This window comes from Sebastes fasciatus, chromosome 15 (assembly GCF_043250625.1).
Source record: "Sebastes fasciatus isolate fSebFas1 chromosome 15, fSebFas1.pri, whole genome shotgun sequence".
NCBI classification, from domain to species: domain Eukaryota; kingdom Metazoa; phylum Chordata; class Actinopteri; order Perciformes; family Sebastidae; genus Sebastes; species Sebastes fasciatus.
This window is the reverse complement of record NC_133809.1, coordinates 13,503,854-13,525,429: the sequence shown is the minus strand read 5'-3', so window position 1 is coordinate 13,525,429 and position 21,576 is coordinate 13,503,854. Positions and strand designations below refer to the sequence as shown.

The 21,576-nt window shown below is 40.4% G+C and overlaps 4 protein-coding genes across 10 annotated transcripts in view; 2 read left to right on the top strand and 2 right to left on the bottom strand.

The window, feature by feature from the left end:
* Positions 1-559: 559 nt before the first annotated feature.
* Positions 560-5,547, top strand: tmem234 (transmembrane protein 234). Of its 2 annotated transcripts, XM_074660797.1 has the most exons (5): positions 560-828; positions 1,181-1,341; positions 1,450-1,516; positions 4,228-4,320; positions 4,638-5,547. In XM_074660797.1, the coding sequence occupies exons 1-5, from the start codon at positions 816-818 to the stop codon at positions 4,748-4,750; spliced, it is 447 nt and encodes a 148-aa protein (XP_074516898.1). In that variant the 5' UTR covers positions 560-815; the 3' UTR covers positions 4,751-5,547. The 2 variants fall into 2 exon arrangements, with proteins under 2 accessions (XP_074516898.1, XP_074516899.1); XM_074660798.1 differs by lacking the exon at positions 560-828 and having other exon boundaries at positions 1,072-1,341.
* dcdc2b (doublecortin domain containing 2B) lies at positions 5,427-14,220 on the bottom strand. Of its 4 annotated transcripts, XM_074660796.1 has the most exons (15): positions 14,018-14,215; positions 13,535-13,835; positions 13,354-13,405; positions 10,892-10,962; positions 9,743-9,874; positions 9,525-9,659; positions 9,370-9,409; positions 9,216-9,281; positions 8,870-9,032; positions 8,655-8,764; positions 8,429-8,500; positions 8,063-8,134; positions 7,881-7,952; positions 7,711-7,788; positions 5,427-6,714 (listed from the first exon to the last, which is right to left on the bottom strand). In XM_074660796.1, exons 2-15 carry the CDS (start codon positions 13,816-13,818, stop codon positions 6,655-6,657), a joined length of 1,407 nt encoding a protein of 468 aa, XP_074516897.1. In that variant the 5' UTR covers positions 13,819-13,835; positions 14,018-14,215; the 3' UTR covers positions 5,427-6,654. The 4 variants fall into 4 exon arrangements, with proteins under 4 accessions (XP_074516897.1, XP_074516896.1, XP_074516895.1 ...); XM_074660795.1 differs by having other exon boundaries at positions 7,711-7,952; positions 13,535-13,829; positions 14,018-14,220; XM_074660794.1 differs by having other exon boundaries at positions 7,711-7,952; positions 14,014-14,219.
* A 576-nt stretch (positions 14,221-14,796) lies between these two features.
* On the bottom strand, positions 14,797-18,555 carry iqcc (IQ motif containing C). 3 transcript variants are annotated; one of them, XM_074661096.1, is made up of 6 exons: positions 18,380-18,555; positions 17,678-17,709; positions 17,208-17,351; positions 16,778-17,123; positions 15,791-15,912; positions 14,797-15,049 (listed from the first exon to the last, which is right to left on the bottom strand). In XM_074661096.1, the coding sequence occupies exons 1-6, from the start codon at positions 18,405-18,407 to the stop codon at positions 15,014-15,016; spliced, it is 708 nt and encodes a 235-aa protein (XP_074517197.1). In that variant the 5' UTR covers positions 18,408-18,555; the 3' UTR covers positions 14,797-15,013. The 3 variants fall into 3 exon arrangements, with proteins under 3 accessions (XP_074517197.1, XP_074517199.1, XP_074517198.1); XM_074661098.1 differs by lacking the exon at positions 18,380-18,555 and adding an exon at positions 17,875-17,964; XM_074661097.1 differs by lacking the exon at positions 17,678-17,709.
* A 4-nt stretch (positions 18,556-18,559) lies between these two features.
* Positions 18,560-21,576, top strand: part of fancm (FA complementation group M) — a 52,586-nt gene continuing 49,569 nt past the window's right edge. Inside the window, exons 1-4 of the mRNA XM_074661099.1 lie at positions 18,560-19,464; positions 19,535-19,707; positions 20,315-20,392; positions 20,528-20,686. Coding sequence (XP_074517200.1) covers positions 18,783-19,464; positions 19,535-19,707; positions 20,315-20,392; positions 20,528-20,686 — 1,092 coding nt within the window. The 5' untranslated portion in view covers positions 18,560-18,782. The remainder of the gene's footprint in view (positions 19,465-19,534; positions 19,708-20,314; positions 20,393-20,527; positions 20,687-21,576) is intronic.

Genomic DNA, 21,576 nt, shown 5'->3' with positions numbered 1-21,576 from the left:
ATATTATGACTTTATTCTCGTAATATTACGACTTTATTCTCATAATATTACGACTTTATTCTTGTAATATTATGACTTTATTCTCGTAATATTACGACTTTATTCTCATAATATTACGACTTTATTCTTGTAATATTATGACTTTATTCTCGTAATATTACGACTTTATTCTCATATTACAACTTTATTCTTGTAATATTATGACTTTATTCTCGTGATATTACGACTTATTCTAATAATATTACGACTTTATTCTTGTAATATTATGACTTTATTCTGATAATATTACGACTTATTTTCTCGTAAAGTTAGGACTTTATTCTCGTAATATTATGACTTTTTTTCTCGTAAAGTTGTGACTTTATTCTCGAAATCTCAGATTTCTTTTCCCTCAATGTGGCCTCTACCTCACTGCAAATGTCTCTTTTGATAGTAAAGGTTGCTGACCCCTGGTTTAGAGTGATGTGAGTGAGTGTTGCATGGTCCTACTACATACTGTGTTGTTAGTTATTGCGCCCTCAGCTGGCACCTTTTGATACCACAACATTGAAAAAACCCCGAAGCTGCATTCAAGATGACAAGACTGCAAAATGTTGCAGTTAATGAATGAGACCGTCGTCATAAAACGGTGAAGCGCTTAATTTAGTTAACTTAACTTAACTTAACTTAAACTTTATTAACTTAATCAACTCCTGAGATCACTTTAAAGAATAAATAGGTCTGAAATTGTTTATAAATGTGGCCATTTAATTAAGGTTCACAAACAACGGAGGCTGAAGACCAGTCTTGAACGCGACTTGAATGTTTACATCACGATGGTGACTGTAGGTGAGTTGATTTCATTTATTCTCTATAAATCATGATATTTCCCACATTTTTAAAGATTTATTTTGTATTTTGAGATCGAATATTTATTCTTAAAAGTATCCGCTTCCTCTTTAACACGAATAAACACATAACTAGCCAAAACTAACATCTAAAAGCTAACATCTTAGAGCTAATGCTAAGGAAGTAAGCTAGATAAACCACCTGTCTTTGTAGCACATGTGCTAACTGTACTATTCTACTGTTTTGATGGGGTCGTGGTTTGGTCAGGAGTCGTTTAACAGTGCTAGTAGCATATCTAAAATAGGATATGAAGCGACAGGGTGAGTGTTATGTGATTGTATGTGTGTTGCAGTGGAGCTGCTGGGTCTCCTGCTGGTGTCAGTGCTGTGGGGCTGCACCAACCCTCTCCTGAAGAGAGGCACAGAGGGGATAGAGAACATCCAACACAACAACAACAACAACAGAGTCTCACAGATACTAGCTGAGGTCAAGTTTCTTTTCCTGAACCTCAAGGTAAATCCTGAGATCCCTTCTTTGTTTGCCCAGTGTGTGCATGTTTGAAACTATTCCTTATAATTAGTGTAATTCCACCTTCTTCCTTTGTGTTGCTGCTCCTCACAGTACCTGGTCCCATTTCTCCTGAACCAGAGTGGCTCTTTGGTGTACTATTATACACTTTCCACCACAGGTGAGACACACACTTCAAAACTAACACCAATGACCTTTTCAATTCTGATATTTTAACTTATTTAACTACATCTTTATACATACTACATTCCTGTGTACACCTATGTGTACATATATCACTTGTCATCATGCATACACATACTACATCCTGTTACATTCAGATTTCTTTGATTAACCTGCCGATTATGAATCTTTTCATCTTCAAAACGTCAGAAAATAGTGAAAAATGTCCAATTACCTAGAGCCCAAGTTGATGTTTTTAAATTGCTTTATTTCGAACAACAGTATAAAACCCAACAATTTTCAATTTACTTTGTGTGTAAGATAAGTAAAATCAGAAAATCCTCACATTTGCAAAACATTCCCATTTTTACTTGAAAAATAACAATTAATTGATTATCATAATAGCTCTGTTGATTGACTAATCGACCAACTGTTTCAGCTTTAAACTGATCCCACACCATATTGTAAGAAATGATCAATCTTGTGGGAACATGTGCACCTTTAATTATAAAGAACCAAAATACTACTGCTTATTGCAAAACTTTGAAAATGACTGTACCAACAATTTTATCACTTCTCATCATGCATACACATACTACATCCTGTTTACATTCAGTTTTCCCATCTGAAATACTGTCTTCAACAAAATTACGAATTTACGGTATTTACTTAATTTTATATTTACTTTAACTGCACTATTTTCTGCCTTAAATGATCTTTTTGCTTTTACATTTACTTGTGGGTTTTCCCCTTTTATATATATTTATATTTTGAGCATTGTTGAAGGAACCTGAGACCAAAGATTTTCACTGCCAATGACTGCTTTGCTGGAATTGACATATGACAAATAAAGAACATTAAACCTTGTTGTATTATGAAGAGTACAGGTGTGGCTAATAACATTATGATAGCTCAATAGTTCCATTAAGTGTGCCAGTAAATCATCCCAGTGAGCTAGCTTGCACAATACCAGAGGCCTGGAAGTGGCTATCCTAAATGCACTGCAGTCATCATTAATGTTATTAATTACACCTGCGTTTTCCTGCTATGACGAGGCAAAATGCTGAGACGAAGCTCTTTCACAGAGCCCATTTTCTCAGGTGTAGATAATTATAACTCTTTCTGAGATAAACGAATAAACATATTTATAAACTGGTTTTAAAATGTTACCTCTCTGTGCTGTATAACTTTCTAAAATATCATCATTAATCATTGCAGGAGAAATTCAGAGAGAACCATTCTGCACTCACACCTCTTTCACAACAGACATGATTTGTCATTTTAGGAAAGCACAGGTGTAAGTGATAACATCAATGGTGGCTCAGTTCTTTGTGAGTGTCCCAGTAAGCCATTACTATGTGACAGTGAGTCATCATGCTGAATAACAATACCTGTAACTGAAGCAGCTGAACGGAATTTAGCCGGCGTTAATGTCATTATTTACGCTGTGCTCTTCCTGCTATGACATGTCAAAATGTCTTCTGTGAAAAAGACCTATGGTAGAGACGAACTGTTCAGACTTAAATTGTGTGTTTTTACCACACAAGTAAGTGTCGTTTGACAGCTAAATGTAATCTAGTTAAAACTCTACTAAGGAAGAGTTCAGGTGTTTTGAAGTGGGGTTGTATGAGCTCCTTACTTATCCATAGTCAGTGTATTACCTTTGGATGACGGTGGGCACACCCCCAGTTTGGAGAAGCAGACATTTTGGTGAATCCAAACTAACCCTTTAAAACACCAAAGTCACACAAACAATCTAACCGATCGAGGCAGCAGTAGAACAGCAACTCCTATGTTCTGCGAGGTAAAATTACTGTTTTTGTCAAAGGAGTCTGGTGGATTTGACGATAGCATAGATACCAGCTTCCCCGTCGGAAAGTGCTGTCTGATGACAAGGTGCTGCTGTCCCCGTCCACAGCAGTACATTTCTTTGCTCCTGTACCGATACTCCTGTCTGTTTCTCCAAATTGGGGGCGTGCTGACCGCAATCTACAGTACGTAATACACTGACTAGGAAGTACCTCATACAACCCCACTTGAAAACACCTGAACTATCCCTTTAATGTCATGAAAGGTCAAATATTCCAGTGTAACTGAACCGCAACTAACATTATTTTTTTTAATCTTTGATTAACCTGCCGATTAGGAATCATTTGATCTTCAAAACGTCAGAAAATAGTGAAAAATGTCAGTCACAATTCCCTAGAGCCCAAGTTGATGTTTTTAAATTGCTTTTTTAGTCCGACCAACAGTATAAAACCCAACAATTTTCAATTAACTATAGTGTAAGATAAGTAAAATCAGCAAATCCTCACATTTGAGTATCTGACACATTAAAAAAATTCCCATTTTTTTCACTTGAAAAATGACAATTAATTGATAATCAAAACTTCTGTAAGACATGATCCAGCTTATTAACATGTGCACCTTTAATTATAAAGAATCGAAATTTCTACTGTTTTTTGTAAAACTTTGAAAATGACTGTACCAACAATTTTCTTGAATAACATTAGACAAAAAATATTCATTTATAAACATGGGTCTCATTGGAACTAATAGTCCTGGTACGTATTGGAAACTCTTCATTTTCCATTTGTACAGAGATCTGCATCATCATCATCTGTGTTTATAGCAGGACACAGAGGGGTTTGCATGTTCATTTGGTAGCAGAATATTATACCCTTGTTTTCTTACACTTCTCTTATCCAGAGTTATCGCTTGCTGTTCCTGTGGCCAACTCTCTCACCTTCCTTTGCACTCTGCTCACTGGCAAGTTACTGGGCGAAGAGTTTGGAGGCAAACGTAAGTGACTCATACACTAGCTTGCTTTTCCACGCAGCAAAGTGACGCTGATACCCACAAAGACAAATCTGGGATGCTACAAAGCTTTAGGATCACACATTCAGAGAACTCATTCAGAGATGTTACATAAGCAACACACAAGTCATTTTTGCTCAACATTATTTGACTGGCGTGCCAAGACATTATTGAGCAGTTAATTCTCCTCAGCTTTTCTCCTCTCCTTGAAAAATACTGTACTGGTTGTCTTCTAAGATGTGCTTTTTTTTTTTTTTAAACTTTTCTTTCATATCCTCCCCCGCACTCCTCACTCTCTGCAGAGGCTGTCGCGGGAATGTTCCTCACCATGGCCGGCATCACTCTGTGCGTTATAAGCTCCATTGATGGAAAAGACGCCGAGAAGCAGAATATGACCCAGACTGCTGCAAACTGACGGAGTTGAGGATTAAAACAAATACTCCTATACCGTCAAGTGATTCCTTAGCAGGGGACGAACGTTGTAGGAGCGGGACTAGAGGGGGGCGATTTAGATTCAGACAGCGCCTCCGCAGAGCAACGGCCCTGGTGAACACAGCATGAGCTTCAAAAGACCTGTCCAGAGACTCTAACACCAAGTTGAAGGGGAACTGGGTTCATGTAGGAGTCACCTAAAGGCTAGACGAGATTTATGGCGCTTGCATAGAAGTCGGTGGCTGTTAACTTTTACATTTAAGCACTCCGCTGCCCCGCCATGTGACCAGCATCTGCATAAACGCTATAGAGACCACATACAAATAAGGCTGGGGTTTCTAATGGACCAATTAGATTCAACCTTCTGGTTTAACAGGGACATTTTAATGCAGATGCCTTCTGTCCGCTGTGGTGTGTGTGTGCAGGACACAGGAGAGGACGAATTGCTGTTTAACTTGAGGATAAAACTGTTTTTCATTTATTTCCCCTGCTGCCTTGTATACATGATGTATTACTGAGTTAGATAAACTACTGTTATTTAGTTCTTTGTGAAGGAAGATTAACAAGGACATAGTTTTAACAGTGATTTACCTTCTTGTATGCTCTGTGTAAATATGTCTAAACAAGTTGTACATATTTCAGTAATAACAGACATAGTACATAGTAATATATATTTTTATTGACACAAAAACACTGTACAGATGACTTTGTTATAGTCGTATCTATCCAGCTTGTGACGTTGTCGACATATTTCATTAATAAATTGTTGGCAAAACACGACTCTTTTGCGTTGCGATCTTCATCACTGATTTCTGCAAATCAAAAATACATTTAGGCTTAAAATGTCCCAAAAAATATTGTTTCTTATGTACATATTGTTTATGGAATAAATTGCATCATTGAACATCTACACAATATCTGCATCAGAATTATCCCTGTATAAACAGGTTGGACACAATATCATAAACAGCTGTACAATCCAACAAACGCTAACGTTTAGGGGTGTAAATCACAAGTTTAACGTTACAATATTATATTGATTATTTGGACAACGATACGATATTTGCTGATATCACAATATCTGCTATGATACGATTCGATTCAGTTGAGGGGCCTGTGATCGATTATGAGACCTAAAAATATAATTTGACAATTCTATGACTGGGCTCTTCCAAACATTTAAATGAATCTATTCTTTTTAATAAAAAGAATAAAAATAAAGCGGGAATTTCAAAATAAACGCGCATCTTAAAGATGCTATGTATCGATATTTTCACTTAGCATCAATGATATTGGATCATTGATCATTGAATCGATACATCCATCCAGATTGACGGATCGTTACACCCCTACTAACTTTAGGAAGCTTATAATGTCAGTGAAGTGTTGTTTTGAATGACCATCGATACTGTGAAGGCCATGTTGACATGTCATCGCAGGGTGAACACAGGTGTCATTAATAACATTAATTATGTCTCTGTTCCATTTAGGTGTGCCAGAGCCCTGGTATTGTGCATTCTGGCTCACTGACGCCCTAAATAGAACGAAACCGTAATTCATTTGATCCATTACACCTGTGTTTACCGTGCTGTGACATGTCACAATGGTTGCAGTGAAAAGGGCCTGTTGTACTAGAGCTTATGATAATGTGTCCATCTCCTTTAATGTTTGTTCTTGTTTTGTCTGAGCCTGTTCACAGTTTTTACTCTTACTTTTTCTAAAAGAAAACAACAAACATTAATGTTGTTGCTTGGCTCATCACCACAGTTAAAGTACTACCAATTTAATCGAACATTCATAGTCATTGTAGAAGCAGTCGCTGGGTCGTCAGCTGGGCTCCTGGCTGTAACAAAACTTTTTTGATGAATCTTCTGTGCTCGCCATTCACTAGTCCTCTTGATGATGGTTCTGTTCTACCGTAACTGACGGGGCGTCCTTTGGGCTCTCCTGTTAGACCAAATTATTAAAACAGTGTAAAAGAAAAAGCAATCAAGCACACATTATCTTTGGGCCTGCTTATGGTGATGCCAAGAAAATGCTGCAGGAATGAGTCCTAAAACCTTGAAGTGAGTTAGCATTTTAGCACTTCCGGTTCCCTCGTCTGGAAGTCAATGGGTTTTTGGTTAGATGCCTGAAATAAGGTCTGTGGTTAACACTAGCTTAAAGGTGCATTGTGTAGGATCTGGCGGTATCTAGCGGTGAGGTGAGGAGATTACAACCAACTGAAGCTTCTCCCGTGTGCCAAGCGTGTGGGGGAGCTACGGTGGCCGACGCAAAAACATCTGGAGCAGAGCCAGTGCGTAGAGTGAGTGTGTATGTGGAAAGTGAGTGGTGTAGCAAGAGAGAGAGAGAGTGGCGGCAGCGACGGGAGCGAGTAACGTTATCGACTCCGGCCCAAGCAGGAAAAGTTAACAGTGTGTGGTTTGTCCATTCTGGGCTAATGTAGAAACATGGCGGCGCAACATGGTGGACTCCGTGAAGAGGGCACCTGCTCCCTTTGTAGATATAAACAGCTCATATTAAGGTAACGAAAACACAACAATTATTATTATCAGGTGATTTTACACTAAAGAAAACATACTTATTAGCATTATATTCCATTTCTGCCAATAGATCCCCACACTGTTCCTTTTAAGAGATTTTAACGTTTTGTTCTATGACATAAAATACGTCAGTAAATAGTGTATTTTGAAGCGATTGTATTCACGCTTCAAAAATCATAAAAGTGGTGTTCATTTGTGAAGATAATCTTGCTGAACAGAACTTGTAAGTATCATAAACGTTAGTTTGCCACAGAGCTTATTTTCTTCAATAATCCAAATCCCATTGGCTTTATATCGAGGGAACTCAGGGCGATGCTAACTTCCTGGTTGGCTTACAAAAATGCGTCATCCCTGCAGCACTCTATAAGAGCCGTCATGCACTGTGAGGCGGAAAACTTGCCTTTTCTTCCCTGTTCTGTCCCTGAGAGGTGGATGACGAAGGCCTCGACTTTGAGGACGTCTGCTGCAGCTCAGGCTCCTTTTGAAACGAGAGACCAATGAATGCTGACTATATATTTGTGTCCACGTACTACTGACTGTAAGCTGTTGTGGGAGTGTGTGTGTTGCTACCAGTATTTCAGCAGCCTCAGTCCTCGCAGAATTTTCAGTCTGTTTCACGTCATCTTGTTCAGATGACAGAGCCTGTTACGGGAAAAAATATATATTTAGAACCCATTTATACAACGCTTTTTATAGTAAGACGTGCATTACGATTATATAAATGTAACCACCCACTCACATATATACTTTACCTGCTCTCCATTGTGTTTGTGTGGGTGTTCTCTCCCATTATGCTGCTCACTCTCTGTGATTTGTGCATGTCTCTTGAGAGGAACAGATAAGGATTTACGTCATCATGTGTGTCACATATTAATCATATTTTAACTGTGGACTGCGTAGACTATAATCTAGCAAGGGCTCCATAATGCATTCATTTTCTCATCATGGATCCATCTCTTTTCTAAATTATATCCTCAATATCTGTCCTCTATGGAGAAAAATTGCCCTACACTGTACTTGGGAGCGAATGAATGTGTGATTTTCCCCATTTCTCCACTTGGATAAAAAGCTAAAAGATTCACATGGGAGCATGAAAAAATGGTTTGATTTATGCCTACCTGCTGCTGTGTGTTGTGCAGAGGATCGTTGTGGTTGTTTAGTTCCTCATCCTCCACTATTTCTGCAACTCTCTTTAGATAGAAAAAGAGAGATTTAGATTTACCTCTGCTTTAAACATTTCAGCAAATTAATTTACCTCCTTCAGTGATTGTTTTATGGATTTAATTATAGCATCGTACTACAGTACATGGTTATGAGGCTGAGAGGACGCTGGGTAAAGCTAACCTGGTCAACAGGAAGCTCTGTAGCTGTGTTTTCATCCTCGTGCACCTCCTCGGCCCCTCGCACCTCCTCTCTTCTCTTCCGTGCTGCTCTTTTAAACACGCTGGGCTGGACTGTAATAAACAGAAATCACTAAATATATTATACTCATTGTGACTGTGAAGCAGTTAGATTTAAAATTATATATATATATATATAAAGTTGGGGATCCTCCTAACCAGATCCATTGCTGAGTGGCGGTCTCGGCTGTCCCCTGTTGTTGCGGATCTTGACCGGCCTGGCGAAGAACGCAGAGGTCTCATCTCCTCCGTGTCTCCTGCTCCTCTGCTGAACAGCTGCTGGAGCTTCATCTCCTGTCGACTTCACCCTCCGACCATCTGACTGAGATTCATGGGGATGCAGTTTAATGTATATAATTGAATTTATGGGCAAAAAAAATACCCTCTGCACAGTTTGTCTCACTGGTGTACTAAATGTGTTAGGCAGAATACACCAAACAAATTAACAGTCTCTATATATAGCTCTTGTAGTGTGAATACAACACAGTGGAGGATTGTTTCCTACCTCTGGGGAGTCGAGGAGGGCCGAGTCACTGTACTGGTCTTCTGGACCGCTTCCTGCTTTCCTGTTCTAATAGAAACACACAAGACACATACAAGACACTCACATCTGACACATGTTGTAAATGAACTGGAGGCTGCAGAGTAACTGAAGGTACCTCATTTCTCCTTAACAGCCTTCTCTTTCCTGGGTAATATCTGCAAAATAATAAAGTCATGTGAAAAAAAGTGAGAGATAAAAGACAATTATTTTATTTTAGAGAGCAGAACAGCACAGAAGTGCATAAACACACATCTTTACACACACTTGTACCTCTCTGTGGCTTTTGAAACCATCAGCTCCACATATGGAAGTTTCTTGAACCGCTCGGTTCCCACGGCAACGTAGCAGTGGCCAGTCTCCAGCTCCACAGCTGAGGTCACAGTCGCTCCCTCCATAGAGCACAACCTGATGAAGCACAAAGGGGTCATGGCAGATATTTACCGGACTCCTCCTCCTCTGTTTGTATTCCACATGTCAGTGTCACTGACCTGCGCACAGCTCCCGTTCGTAAGCTGACCTTGTCTGTGACCAGACTCAGGATCAGCTCCAGGTCCTGCGGCATGCTCCGAGGAATGATGAACCGGAATGGTGGACACAGGAGATCTCCATTACGGAAAATGCTGGATAGAAAGGTGTTTTTTTAATTACAGTTCTTAAGTCTTAATACATGCCCATATATACACTGACACAGTTATTGTTCCTCTTGTCCATACTTTCCACGATGAGATCCTTTTCTAATGTTATTCCAATGTAAGAGACGGGGAACAAAATCTACAATCGTTGTTCTAAAGTTCAGCCAAAGCTATGAGACTTCAGCAGTCTGAATAAGACAAATCAAGAGGGTATCCTCCAAAGTTTCAGTCTTTTTATTGCAAAAGTCCCTCTTTTTGTTCCCCTGGGCAAATAAAAACCAAAGATCACCAAAGTAGGGCTGCAAATAACAATTATTTTCATAGTTGCTTAATCTGTCGATTATTTTCTTGATTAATCGATTAGTTGTTTGGTCTATAAAATGTCAGAAAATGGTGAATTATGACGCTCAGTGTTTCCCAAAGCGCGTCTTGTTTTGTCCACAACTCAAAGATATTCAGTTTACTGTCATAGAGGAGTAAAGAAACCAGAAAATATTCACATTTAAGAAGCTGTAATTTTGCATTTTTTTCTTACAGAATTACGCAAACCGATTAATCGATTATCAAAATAGTTGGCGATTTATTTAATAGTTGACAACTAATTGATTAATCGTTGCATTTATACCAAAGTCATTAGGATTCATTCTACCGTTCCTACCAAAAAATGCCAGTCGAAATAGTGGGTTGAGAAATGTGAAAGCTTTGAAACTGCTGGTGGTGCTACAGGAAAAGTCAGGGTGTCATCAAAGTCAGCAGGATTTATCCTCTGAGGGCCTTGAATGTCAAAATTTCATCTCAATCTGTCCAGTTGAGATACTTCAGTTTGGAACAAAGTGGTGGACCGCCCGTCCAACGGACCGACTGACAGCCATGCAGCTAGCATGGCAAAAAAGGGAAAATTGCACTAAAAACACAGTAAATTTGGAAGAAAGTCATCATAGATACTCTCTAAATGTGCTAAGGATAATCATGTGTGTGTGTTTGCGTGTAGTTTGTCCAACTCACTGTATAATGCAAGGTAAAGGTATGAACTTCCTCCATTTGGCTGACACATTTGGCCTCTGGGTTACTTTGGCCTGCAGAAGACATTCAGAAAATCAGATGCATGGTACTGTAAAACATCACAATGTTCTGATTTTCTCAGCAATATTGAAAATCAGTTACCATGTCCTGCACATCAATTACACTGCACATCCATCACAGACAATGTGTAATGACTGACTAACTATTCCGCTCATGTCACCTCAAGGAAACAGGCGTCACTACGAGACTCCTTCAATGCCACATTCAGTCCGACCCGAGGTCTTCTATATCAATGAAATCTGGAGCCAATATCCGCGTCTGCCTCAGATAACGCAGCTGGACTAAATCAATCAACTCAGAGCAAACCAGACATTGATAATCTTTCCTTATTGTTTTGACTTTGAAGTGGCGGACGTTTTAATGCATTTACAGTGTCTCGGAGCAGAGGAGGAGGCGTGGGGCGGTGAATATGGGCATTATAGGCCTGTCCAGACAAGCACAAAGCCCTGGAAGCAGGACTCTTTGTTTCACCAGCGGGATCAAACACAACTCACATACGGGCACGCTTCCTGCATTGCTCCACAGCAACCACAACACAGGCATGTAAGACTTTAAAACTAAAGCTCTCCAAATGGCAGTCACCCAAGGCACACACACAATCACTCTCCGCTCCTTTTTATGTTTGTTTTTTTTCAGAAAAGTAACACTGATTTCTTAAGACTCAGAGCACACTCTGCGTCTGAACAACCAAAGCGGTCATCTCGGCCAGCTGGTCAGAATACAAAGCCAGCATTTGTCAGCATGAGTGGCTCTGTGTGTGTGTTTGAAATCGATTTTGTGTGAATGTTAAAGAGGACCTATTATGCTTTTTCATTTTCCTTTAGTGTGTTATATATATTTATTTGTGTATGTAAAAGGTCTGCAAAGTTACAAAATCCACATCGCTTTCCCCCACAGGGACACTGCTCCTGAACTGCCTGAAACGCCTTGCTTTAAGTCCAGCCTTTTCTACCGTAATGTGGTCATGTCACCAAGTAACACAGTTGCATAATAGAGTGCTCCAGGGATGACGTATTTTTGTAGTCTCACGCAGAAGTTAGCGTTGCCCTGGGTTCCCTCGACAAAAAGCCAATAGGATTTTTCCATTGGGTTTTGGATTATTGTAGAAAATAAGCTCTGTTGAAAACACAGGTTTATGATACTTACACGTTTTGTTCAGCAAGATAATCTCCACAAATGATCACCACTTTATGATCTTTGAGGGGTAAAGAAAATGTTATGCTATGAACAAACTACACAACGGTTGCATGACTTCACGTCACCACCACTAAGGTAAAGGCGGACTAGTGTTTGCCGTGATGACGTTTAGTAGTCTCATTTGGCCACTTGTTAGCAACTGCCTTTTTAAAGACACGTAAAGGTTTCAAAATTCACGAGTAGGGTATTTACTGATGTATTTTATGTTGTAGAACAAAACGTGAAAATCTCTTAGGCTTGTGCTAACCACAGACCTTATTTCAGGCATCTAACTATAAACCCATTGACTTCGAGACGAGGGAACCGGAAGTGCTAAAATGCTAACTCATTTACGGATTTTTCCTGTACCACTCTATACCTGCCTGGCATGCCCTCAAACAAAGCTAGTTAGAGCGGAGCTGGAGCAGAGTCCGAAGAGTTTGGTTTAATTGACCAATCACAACAGAGTGGGCCAGCTGACCAATCAGAGCAGACTGGGCTTTTCGGGGGGGCGAGGCTGGAGCTCAAATAGAGTGTTTCAGACAGAGGTTGAAAAGAGGTGCTGCAGCACAGCCAGTATGAGAAAAGTAGTGTTTTGTTTTTAAAATAAAGCATGTAAAAATGTTCTAGTAGAAACCCAAAATACAAGTATGCACCTGGAAATGAGCATAATAGGTCCTCTTGAAGAGAGTTTCTCCCTGCGTAATACTACCATCATCACCACTGTGCTCTGCAAACAAGCTAAATAGAAAAGAGCTCAGATTCATTCAGAGAATTTTCTCTCTCTGATATACTCTGGGAATTTCTGATCTCTGACCACATCCAGCGGTAATTACCTGAACCTAATGTCACATGAGATCCTTAACAGGGCGCCCTGTGAGGCCCGAGTGACTGGTCTACGGGCAGCACAATCATTAGCCCGTTGTTTCCGGTAATTTGCATGTGAACCAGTGACATTGATGGTATGGTAGGCGCAAAGGGTGACCCTAATGCTAATAATTTATAACAATGTTTTGTCACATACAGGCAAATGTGAGCTTGTCTCTGTAATGGAAAACCCTGCAGTCATTTTCATATTTGATTTGGCAGGAAGTCAAATGGATCAAGTTGATGTGAGTGCAGTGCAGCTTGGTGAGGTGGTGCATTCCTGCTGGTTAGACTGGGATTAATCAGTGTTGGACTGCCCACATGACAAAATAAAAGCCTACCTGGGTTTCTTCACGGGCGGCAGGGTGCTTTTTCGTTCTTGCGTTCAGGTAACTGTACATGAAAAACAACAGATACAGATACTACAACACACTTTTCCAAACATCAAAAAGTATGTTAGGATTCTTTTACTTTCATTTTAGATACAGAAAGTCTATAGTATTATATATTTTTTGTACTCACTCCAGTTTCTTGAACCTCTCAAAGCCAGCAGCAACATACTGGGCTCCTGTCTGCAGGTCCTGGAGGTCTGTGACCCGGTGGCCTTGTCTAGGGGTATACAGGGTCCTGACGGCCAGCTGAGCACCGATGCTCTGGGTCACTTCGGTCAGGAAGGCGTCCATGGTGGCCACCTGTCTCTGGTTGACCACGAACCTGCGTCCAATGTAGAAGGGGTCTCCGTTCCTATACACCACCACGTTCTTCACCGGAGGCAGGAGGGTCATGGCTGCGGTGCTGGCAGCCATCTCTGAGCCAGCTGTTACTGCCAGGGTCCACAGAGACACACCACATAATTCTCTCCAGATAAATTATAATTTCACTCACTAAGCCTGGAGTTGCTTTTACTAACCTTCGTCATACACCAAATACATTCACACACCACATTCCTTGGGTCACACATTAATGGAAACACATATTACATGATCCATATGTTCAGTCACTCACAAACCTGGTGGAAAATGAAGCGAGGAAATCCTATAAATTGAAGGCAAAGGTGAAAAATCAGTCCCCCGTGTTGTTGTGGTCCGTCTGGACTCCCACTCGCCACGTTCTGCTCTCTCGATCCCCCCTAACACACACACATATTCACACACTACTCCACTGACGGCGGTGAGTATTTCCTGGTTGCTATGGCAGCGTGGCCAGCAATGACTGGCTTTGTGGGCCAAACCATCGGCAGCAACCACAACAAAAGAGACAGACAAGAGGAGGAGAGAATGGGTCGGTCGCTGTGTTGTAAGCTGAATCAATAAGATAACCTCTACACCCCAGTTGTCTGGGTTTTCCCCAAAAAAATAATGGGCAGATATATAATGCATATTAGCATTAACCAGGAAGGACCCAGCAGGTGATAAAACCTTTACTGAAATATCTCAAAACAAAGACTAAGTTTAGGAGCATGACAAAGCAATTTACTCAATTTTTTTAGACTTTAAAAGCTTCTTCCTGTGGGTGCTCTTTAACGATGACAATAATACCAAAAAACAACAGCAGTCGTGAATATCTGTAGGACGAACTTCTCTTGTGATGAGTGAGAGCTCATTGTGATCCAAATGGGAAATTTGAGCTTCTGTGAGTCACACAACACAAACTTGTTTAGAGCCAAGGAGCTTCTGAATTCCCCTGAATGAACCTTCTTCCTACACAACAGTAACTACCTCACCCTCTCACAATCTATGTTATGAGACCAATATCAGCAAAGCCACAACAACCGCAGAAGATGTTTTTTTTAGAAAAATACAATTTATTAATTCTTTACATGAGCAAATAACATACAAAATGTACAGGTTTCGTCAAACACATGATAAATACCACTGAAAGCATGTCTTTTATATATGTATAAATTAATAATAGCTTAGAAAAGATGCCACTTGAGTGAGTTCAGTTAACTGATAGCAATCCGGCCTTCGGTCCCACATTATCAAGTCCAGTTCAGATTACTCAGGATACCGTCAGCCTGTCCTTCAGTGACAAGTACTGTAGAGGAAAAAGAAAGGGAGGGAAAAACAATCATTAAAAGTTAATTTTCTGCCAAGATATACCAACTCCCATTGCATGAGTAAATCCTGCGCTCTCCGAGTTCAGTTGCGGTGTATATTAAGTGTTCTTTGTGCACATCACTCCACATCTTGGCACCTTTAACACCCTCTGGAGCTGCAGGGTGCTACACAGGAGCAGTGATGTGGGATTCATGAGGGCATTCATTTTGTTAAAAGATACATTAAAGGCAGGTGAGTGATCTTGAGAAACTAGCAAGAGTACACTAGGTTTTTGAAAATGATCCAGCCGAAAAAACGAGCCCAGTGTTGCCAACTCTTTTCCAATGAAAGCTGCTAACTAGCTCCAAGAGTCCCTAAATCCAGCGAGAAAATCGCCAAGTCGGCAGCTGAATATGCTAAGAAACAGTCCCTACAGATGTGTGCACTTAATACACAGGTCACATTGTACATAGCTTCAGTGTCCGTGCTACTTTACAGCCTTCAGGAGAGCAGCTACGGATGCAGCAAATACACTATGGTTATTATTCAGGCTTGGATACTGACAATGTTGGTATTTTTTTCTAGAAACTGATGCTCCTTGGACCCACTGTACTGACTTATTCTCGAGGTCACAAAATCAATTTTGTCTTGCAGCAGAGGCAATTTTCTTACAGCAGGAGACTGCCAAAGCTGAATAAATGTACGGAAACACCACAACTCTCCCTTCCTCCGTCCTTGCCTTTTTCCTGCTGTCAATGGCCTGCTGGAGCCAGACCAGCTCCATGGTTAGGGTGTTTCTATGGAGACGCAGGGCCTCCGGGGTACAGGGCACCTCCTGAGCCAAGTGGTACTGCCGGGGACCTGAAGGAGGGACGGTAAATTCAAAATGAATGATAATAAGGCATCTACTCAACCAGACAACCAGACAAGCACAGCATGCGTTTTACACAAAAGTCAAATTTGCCTAAATCCTGTAGGTAAAGGCAGTTGTTTCTTGTCTTTTTTCTTATTTTTAAGTGAAAAACCTCCGAATGTGGAGATATTAATGGACTTGTATGCAGTACTGCTCCCTTTTAAACAATTCTCTTGAAGTTCCTTAAAAATTTGGAAGCAGGTCACTGACTTAAATAATTAAAACTAATAATAATGTCAACCCACTGAGTGTTGAATATATTTTAAGCAAACCAGGGCTACATATTCCATAATCAACTAAATGTCTTTTTAGGATGGATATTGTTTGCAGTGCTTACACACAACAAGATTAGTGCTTGAACAATTAATCGATTCATCAATTATGTAATTAGATTTTTTTGAGTGAAATTTTATGTTAACAAATTGTGATAATTGATTATAATAATTTAAGTAATTTATCAAGGAAAAATGGCAGAACATTTGCTGTTTCCAGCTCCTCCAATTCTGCTTTTCAGTATCATATTATTGTTAATTGCATATTCAAAAAAACAAAACCAAACAATTAAAAAACAAGCAATTTGAAAGGACTTCCTTGAGATCCTAGAAGTTGTGATGAGCATTTTTCTCACTATTTCTGAAATTTCATAGGCTTAAATGATTGTGAAAGTAATTGTTGGTTGAAGCCCCAAATAACCTTGTAACTTTGTTATAAATTAATAATGATGTATGGAGAGAGAGACACACTAAAAGTATCTTATTTCAATGAAAAAAAAAATGAATAGAGAGCTACTACTATTTTGTGCACAACTCTCACCTTTGTGTGAGTGACCATAGTTCATGTCCAGCTCCACACTGCTCCAGACGGTGGTGGAGTCTCCATCTTTCTCCCCCATAGTGCTTTCCTTCTGTCCCTCTCCATCCCCTCTAACACTGCTGCTACTAGGGGAATAGTCCTTAGAAAGAGAAGCCTGTGCTTTGGTTTGTGAATCATCTCTCTCTGCTTCTATCTTCTCCAGGAGGAGAGCTCCTCTGTCCTCTGATGAGGGTGCTGGTGACGATGATGGGGATGATGATGATGGGCTCTGGGGAGTGGCACACACATCTAGTCCTGGATTTGAAGGTTTGCTGGCAGAGCTGCTGGGTCGTAGAAACGGGCCATCCTGAAGATGCATGAGCAAAAAGCATGAGAAAAGCACCAGCATGAGGAAGCTGATTAACTCACACTACAGTTTTCAGTTACTTACAGTGTCTGTGAAGTGGGGAATGGGGATGGCAGTCTCCCTCCACTCTACATGGCTCAAGCCTCCATCAATCTCTTTCAGGATGTCCTCAAAGTCTTGTCGAGCACCAAAGACTTCTTTTCTCACCAAGTATCCACGTGCAAATGCCTAACAAAGAGAAGAGTAACTACTAAGTTACTTACAGTAACTATTAGTAACGGTAACTGTCTCTAGTACTGCATATCTAACTTTAGCTACGACTAGTGATGTGTCGGTGACAAACGAGCCGGTTCAAAGAGCCGGCTCTCTTAAGTGAGAGATAAGAGCCGGCTCCCGTCCGAGAGCCGTTTTTCCTTTTTTTCTTTACTTAATTCAAGGAAGAATGATAGGACAATCTTCTCCACACCACGGGCACTCCATACACTGACTGTGACTGAATGTTGTGTTAATGACGTCCGTGCTACCAATCAGGTGATGACAGACAAGAATCATACCATCAAGCAGCGAGGAGCGGTGCGCTGACGGTCTACAGGTACAGAGCACGAGGGAGAGTATGGAAGTTTTTTATTGGACTTTATTAGTTGTAACCCACGGAAGACATTCCACAAATGTATATACAAATATTTGAAGCAGCATGTAAAATGACGTATAATTATATTGAATAATTTAAATGATATATCTGCACACATACTAATCATAGGTCAAAACTGCACTAAATTTGGCTGAATTATAAAAAGGCAGAAGTGGTAAAACGAAGAGCCGTTTGTGAGCCGAAAGAGCCGGCTCTTCTTTGGTGAGCTGAGCCAAATGATCTGGATCACTAAAAAGAGCCGGAATTCCCATCACTAATAACAACAATAGCTACTATTAGCAGCCGTTTTCCAGAGTTGCCTACCGAAGAGAGGAGAGTAACAAACTACTAACCACTACTTACAGTAACTTACAGTAACTATTAGTAACTCACAGTAACTATTAGTAACTTACAGTAACTATTAGTAACGGTAACTTGTCTCTAGTACTGCATAACTAACTGTAGCTAACGTTACATCAATGCTAACAACAATAGCTACTATTAGCAGAAGGTTTCCCAGAGTGAGCAAATGCAGCTAAACAGCCCGAACTAGCATATAAACAACTGACTTGAACCACTGCAGGTATAAAGACTTGGAAGTAGGTTAATTAGACGTCGTAATTACCTGAAAACAGGTGAGTATCTTCTCCCATGTGCTTCTGTCCATGTTGCTATGGAAACGTGACAGCGTCACCTCTCTGAACGCGGGAGATGAACTCAAACTGTTGATGTAGTTCCGGTGTCACACTAAAAAAAATAAAAGCCTCCTTTTCAAAATGTAGCCACGTACGTGTGTCGGTTTAGCTCTTAGATTGATATATTGACGTTAAACCAACACAGGTTTTTTTTTAACAGTAGAAACTGTATTTAAATGAGTGAAACTACTCTGGAGAAATAGTTGTTATATATGTGGTGTTATATTTTGAAATACACGTGGGCGGAAGTGACCCCGGCCTGTGTTTGTGTACCCGGTACTGCTCGTGAACATGGCAGCTTTTCTCCAAGTTTTCCGCCACAACTAATGTAAAATGAGTAGTGGTTCAAATCAGAAGACTTTGTTCCAGACTTGGGGTGCATCTGCTTCTCAAAAAAAAGTTGGCCAACCTAAAAAAGACGTCAAGAAAGCTGCAGGACGGCGCAAAACAACCCCAAACAACACTGCGCAGGTAGCTACAACACGCCCTCAAAATCCACTATGGGCTCAAATAGGGTCCACAACAGTGAACCCAGGGAGGACAGAGGACCCTAAACCTGCGTTTGAAGATGAAGATGATGATGATTTGATGGTGGTGGCTGTTTATGAAGCTGAAAAGACCCTACAACTTGATTCAAACTCTTTACAGTATGACAACCCTGTAGGGTCAGAGAGCACTGCTCTGTCTCTCATCCCATCAGCTGGGCAAACATACCCAGACCTCCCAGGCTTTGACAGCTCCTCAGCTAAGGTATGGATTTACCCCACAAACTATCCCATCAGGGAGTACCAGATGAAGATGTCAGAGGCTGCTCTGCTTCAGAACACACTGGTGTGTCTCCCCACTGGTCTGGGAAAGACCTTCATAGCCTCTGTGGTCATGTACAACTTCTACCGCTGGTATCCATCGGGGAAGATTGTGTTCATGGCTCCCACCAAACCTCTGGTGGCACAGCAGATCGAGGCCTGTTACAAAGTGATGGGGATCCCACAGGCGCACATGGCTGAACTGACAGGTAACAATCATGACACACAAAAAAAACGTTCTTCTTTTATCCTTTTATTAACAAGTCTCCTTCTCCGCAGGCTCCACAGCAGCAAAGCATAGACAAGAGGTGTGGAGGACCAAGCGCGTCTTCTTCCTCACCCCTCAGGTCATGGTGAACGATCTGTCCAGAGAGACCTGTCCTGCCCAGCAGGTCAAGTGTGTGGTGATCGATGAAGCACACAAGGCGCTGGGCAACCATGCCTACAGTCAGGTGAATAAACCTGTCACTAATGATTACGGCTTGTCCGTCAATTCAGTTGCATGTCACTGCTGACTGTATTTGCAGTTTATATTTTACTTGCCAAGTCCAATTCTGCTTGTGAACCTGCAATAAAGTGACCTTAAAGTGATAATGCACTCAAAATATCTCCTCACTAAGTAACACTCACTTCGTACAACCACCTTTCATGAGTATGTTGCACAGAATGGAGGCTGTGTGTCTTTTTTATTATTTAAAAAAATAGCACAGTGAAAACAATGCCAGTTTAACAATGAGAATCACAGTCAAACAGTAGAAAACATAGTAATGATAATGTAATCAAAGTACTTTGCATCTCAATGGATCACGAGAAAAACAAGTCATGCTTACTGCATTTTAAAGATGAAATCATACTTTTTAGAGTTCAAACCCCCAAAAACAAAACCAAGTACCAAAAGTATTCATTATGCAGAATGGCCCATTTCAGAATAAGACATGTTATATTATTGGATTTTACTCTTTAGGTTTGCATTTTAACATTTTAAGTTAGTCAAATATTTGGACTATGGCAGTAAAGTTCTAACAATGTGTTGTAATTACTCGTCTTCCTGTTACTCAGGTGATCAGACAGCTCGGCAGCCAGACTCTGCAATTCCGCATCCTGGCCCTCAGTGCAACTCCAGGGGGAGATACAAAGGTAAGAACAATACACCGTATCTGTGTCCAATGTCCATACATCCCAAATGTCTCTCAGGCCTAATGTGACCTAATAATAAAAATTCTCCATTTAACTATTCTCAAATCTGATTCCTCTCTTCCTCCATCCCTGCAGGCGGTGCAGGCGGTGATTTCTAACTTGCTCATCTCCCACATTGAACTGCGTTCAGAAGAGAGTCCGGACATCAAGGCCCATTCCCACCAGCGCAGTGTGGAGAAGATGGTGGTTCCTCTGGGAGAGGCCCTTTCTGCTTACCAGGCGCGCTACCTGCAGGTAGGCACAAGCAATTTAGCAAAACTCCTCCCTGTCTTTAAAGCTTTTATTTTTTTTTTAACTACAAATAAACATCTGGAATAACAGAGTTTAGGGGATGTGAAGAAAGTCACTTTTTCATACAATGCCCGCACCAGGAACGGATTTCTTTCTTGTTGATACCAAAACTACTTTACTACTATATTTAGTCACAAGTCAGTCTTTATTGTCTGTGATGTTTTCACTGTCTGATTCACATCAGTAATAAATACATAAACACACCAGCGGACAAACACATTAAAACTTAGACTGAAGTTAGTTTTATATCCTCCCATTGGTCATGTTTGTTTTGGTTTCATCATTATGTAGAGCACTTGTTTCCAACCTGGGGGTCCCGACCCCCTGTGAAGCTTTGGCGACCCCTAGTGGGGGTCGAAGGCCTTTTTGATTTTACCAGCTATAAAACAACTTTTTAAAGAATATATATACTGTTGGCCTATAACTCAGCATGTCATTCATTTCTGTGAAGAAAACTAAATACAATTCTGTTTAAAGTTAAGATATAAACTTAAAAACTTAAAAATGAGAAAAGTAAGCAGTTAAAACAACCAAAGAGTTGATAGAACAATGGCCAAGTGTCAGCGAGAAGAAAACACTGACATTGTCAAAAAAAAATATACCTATTAAATATGTATGGTTGTTAAAAACTAAATAAAAATACACAATACAGAGATTTGTATTAAAAGTTCCTAAAAATAACAGATGCCCTAATGCAAAATTCACAGGAAATAATCTGCTCAAAATTCCTCCAAATTGCTCGTTTTACACAAACGTCCTGCAGTTATTGCGTTCACTATTTGGGTTAATTGTACAGTGTATTAGTTGCTCTGTACCGTTATTGTTATGCATTG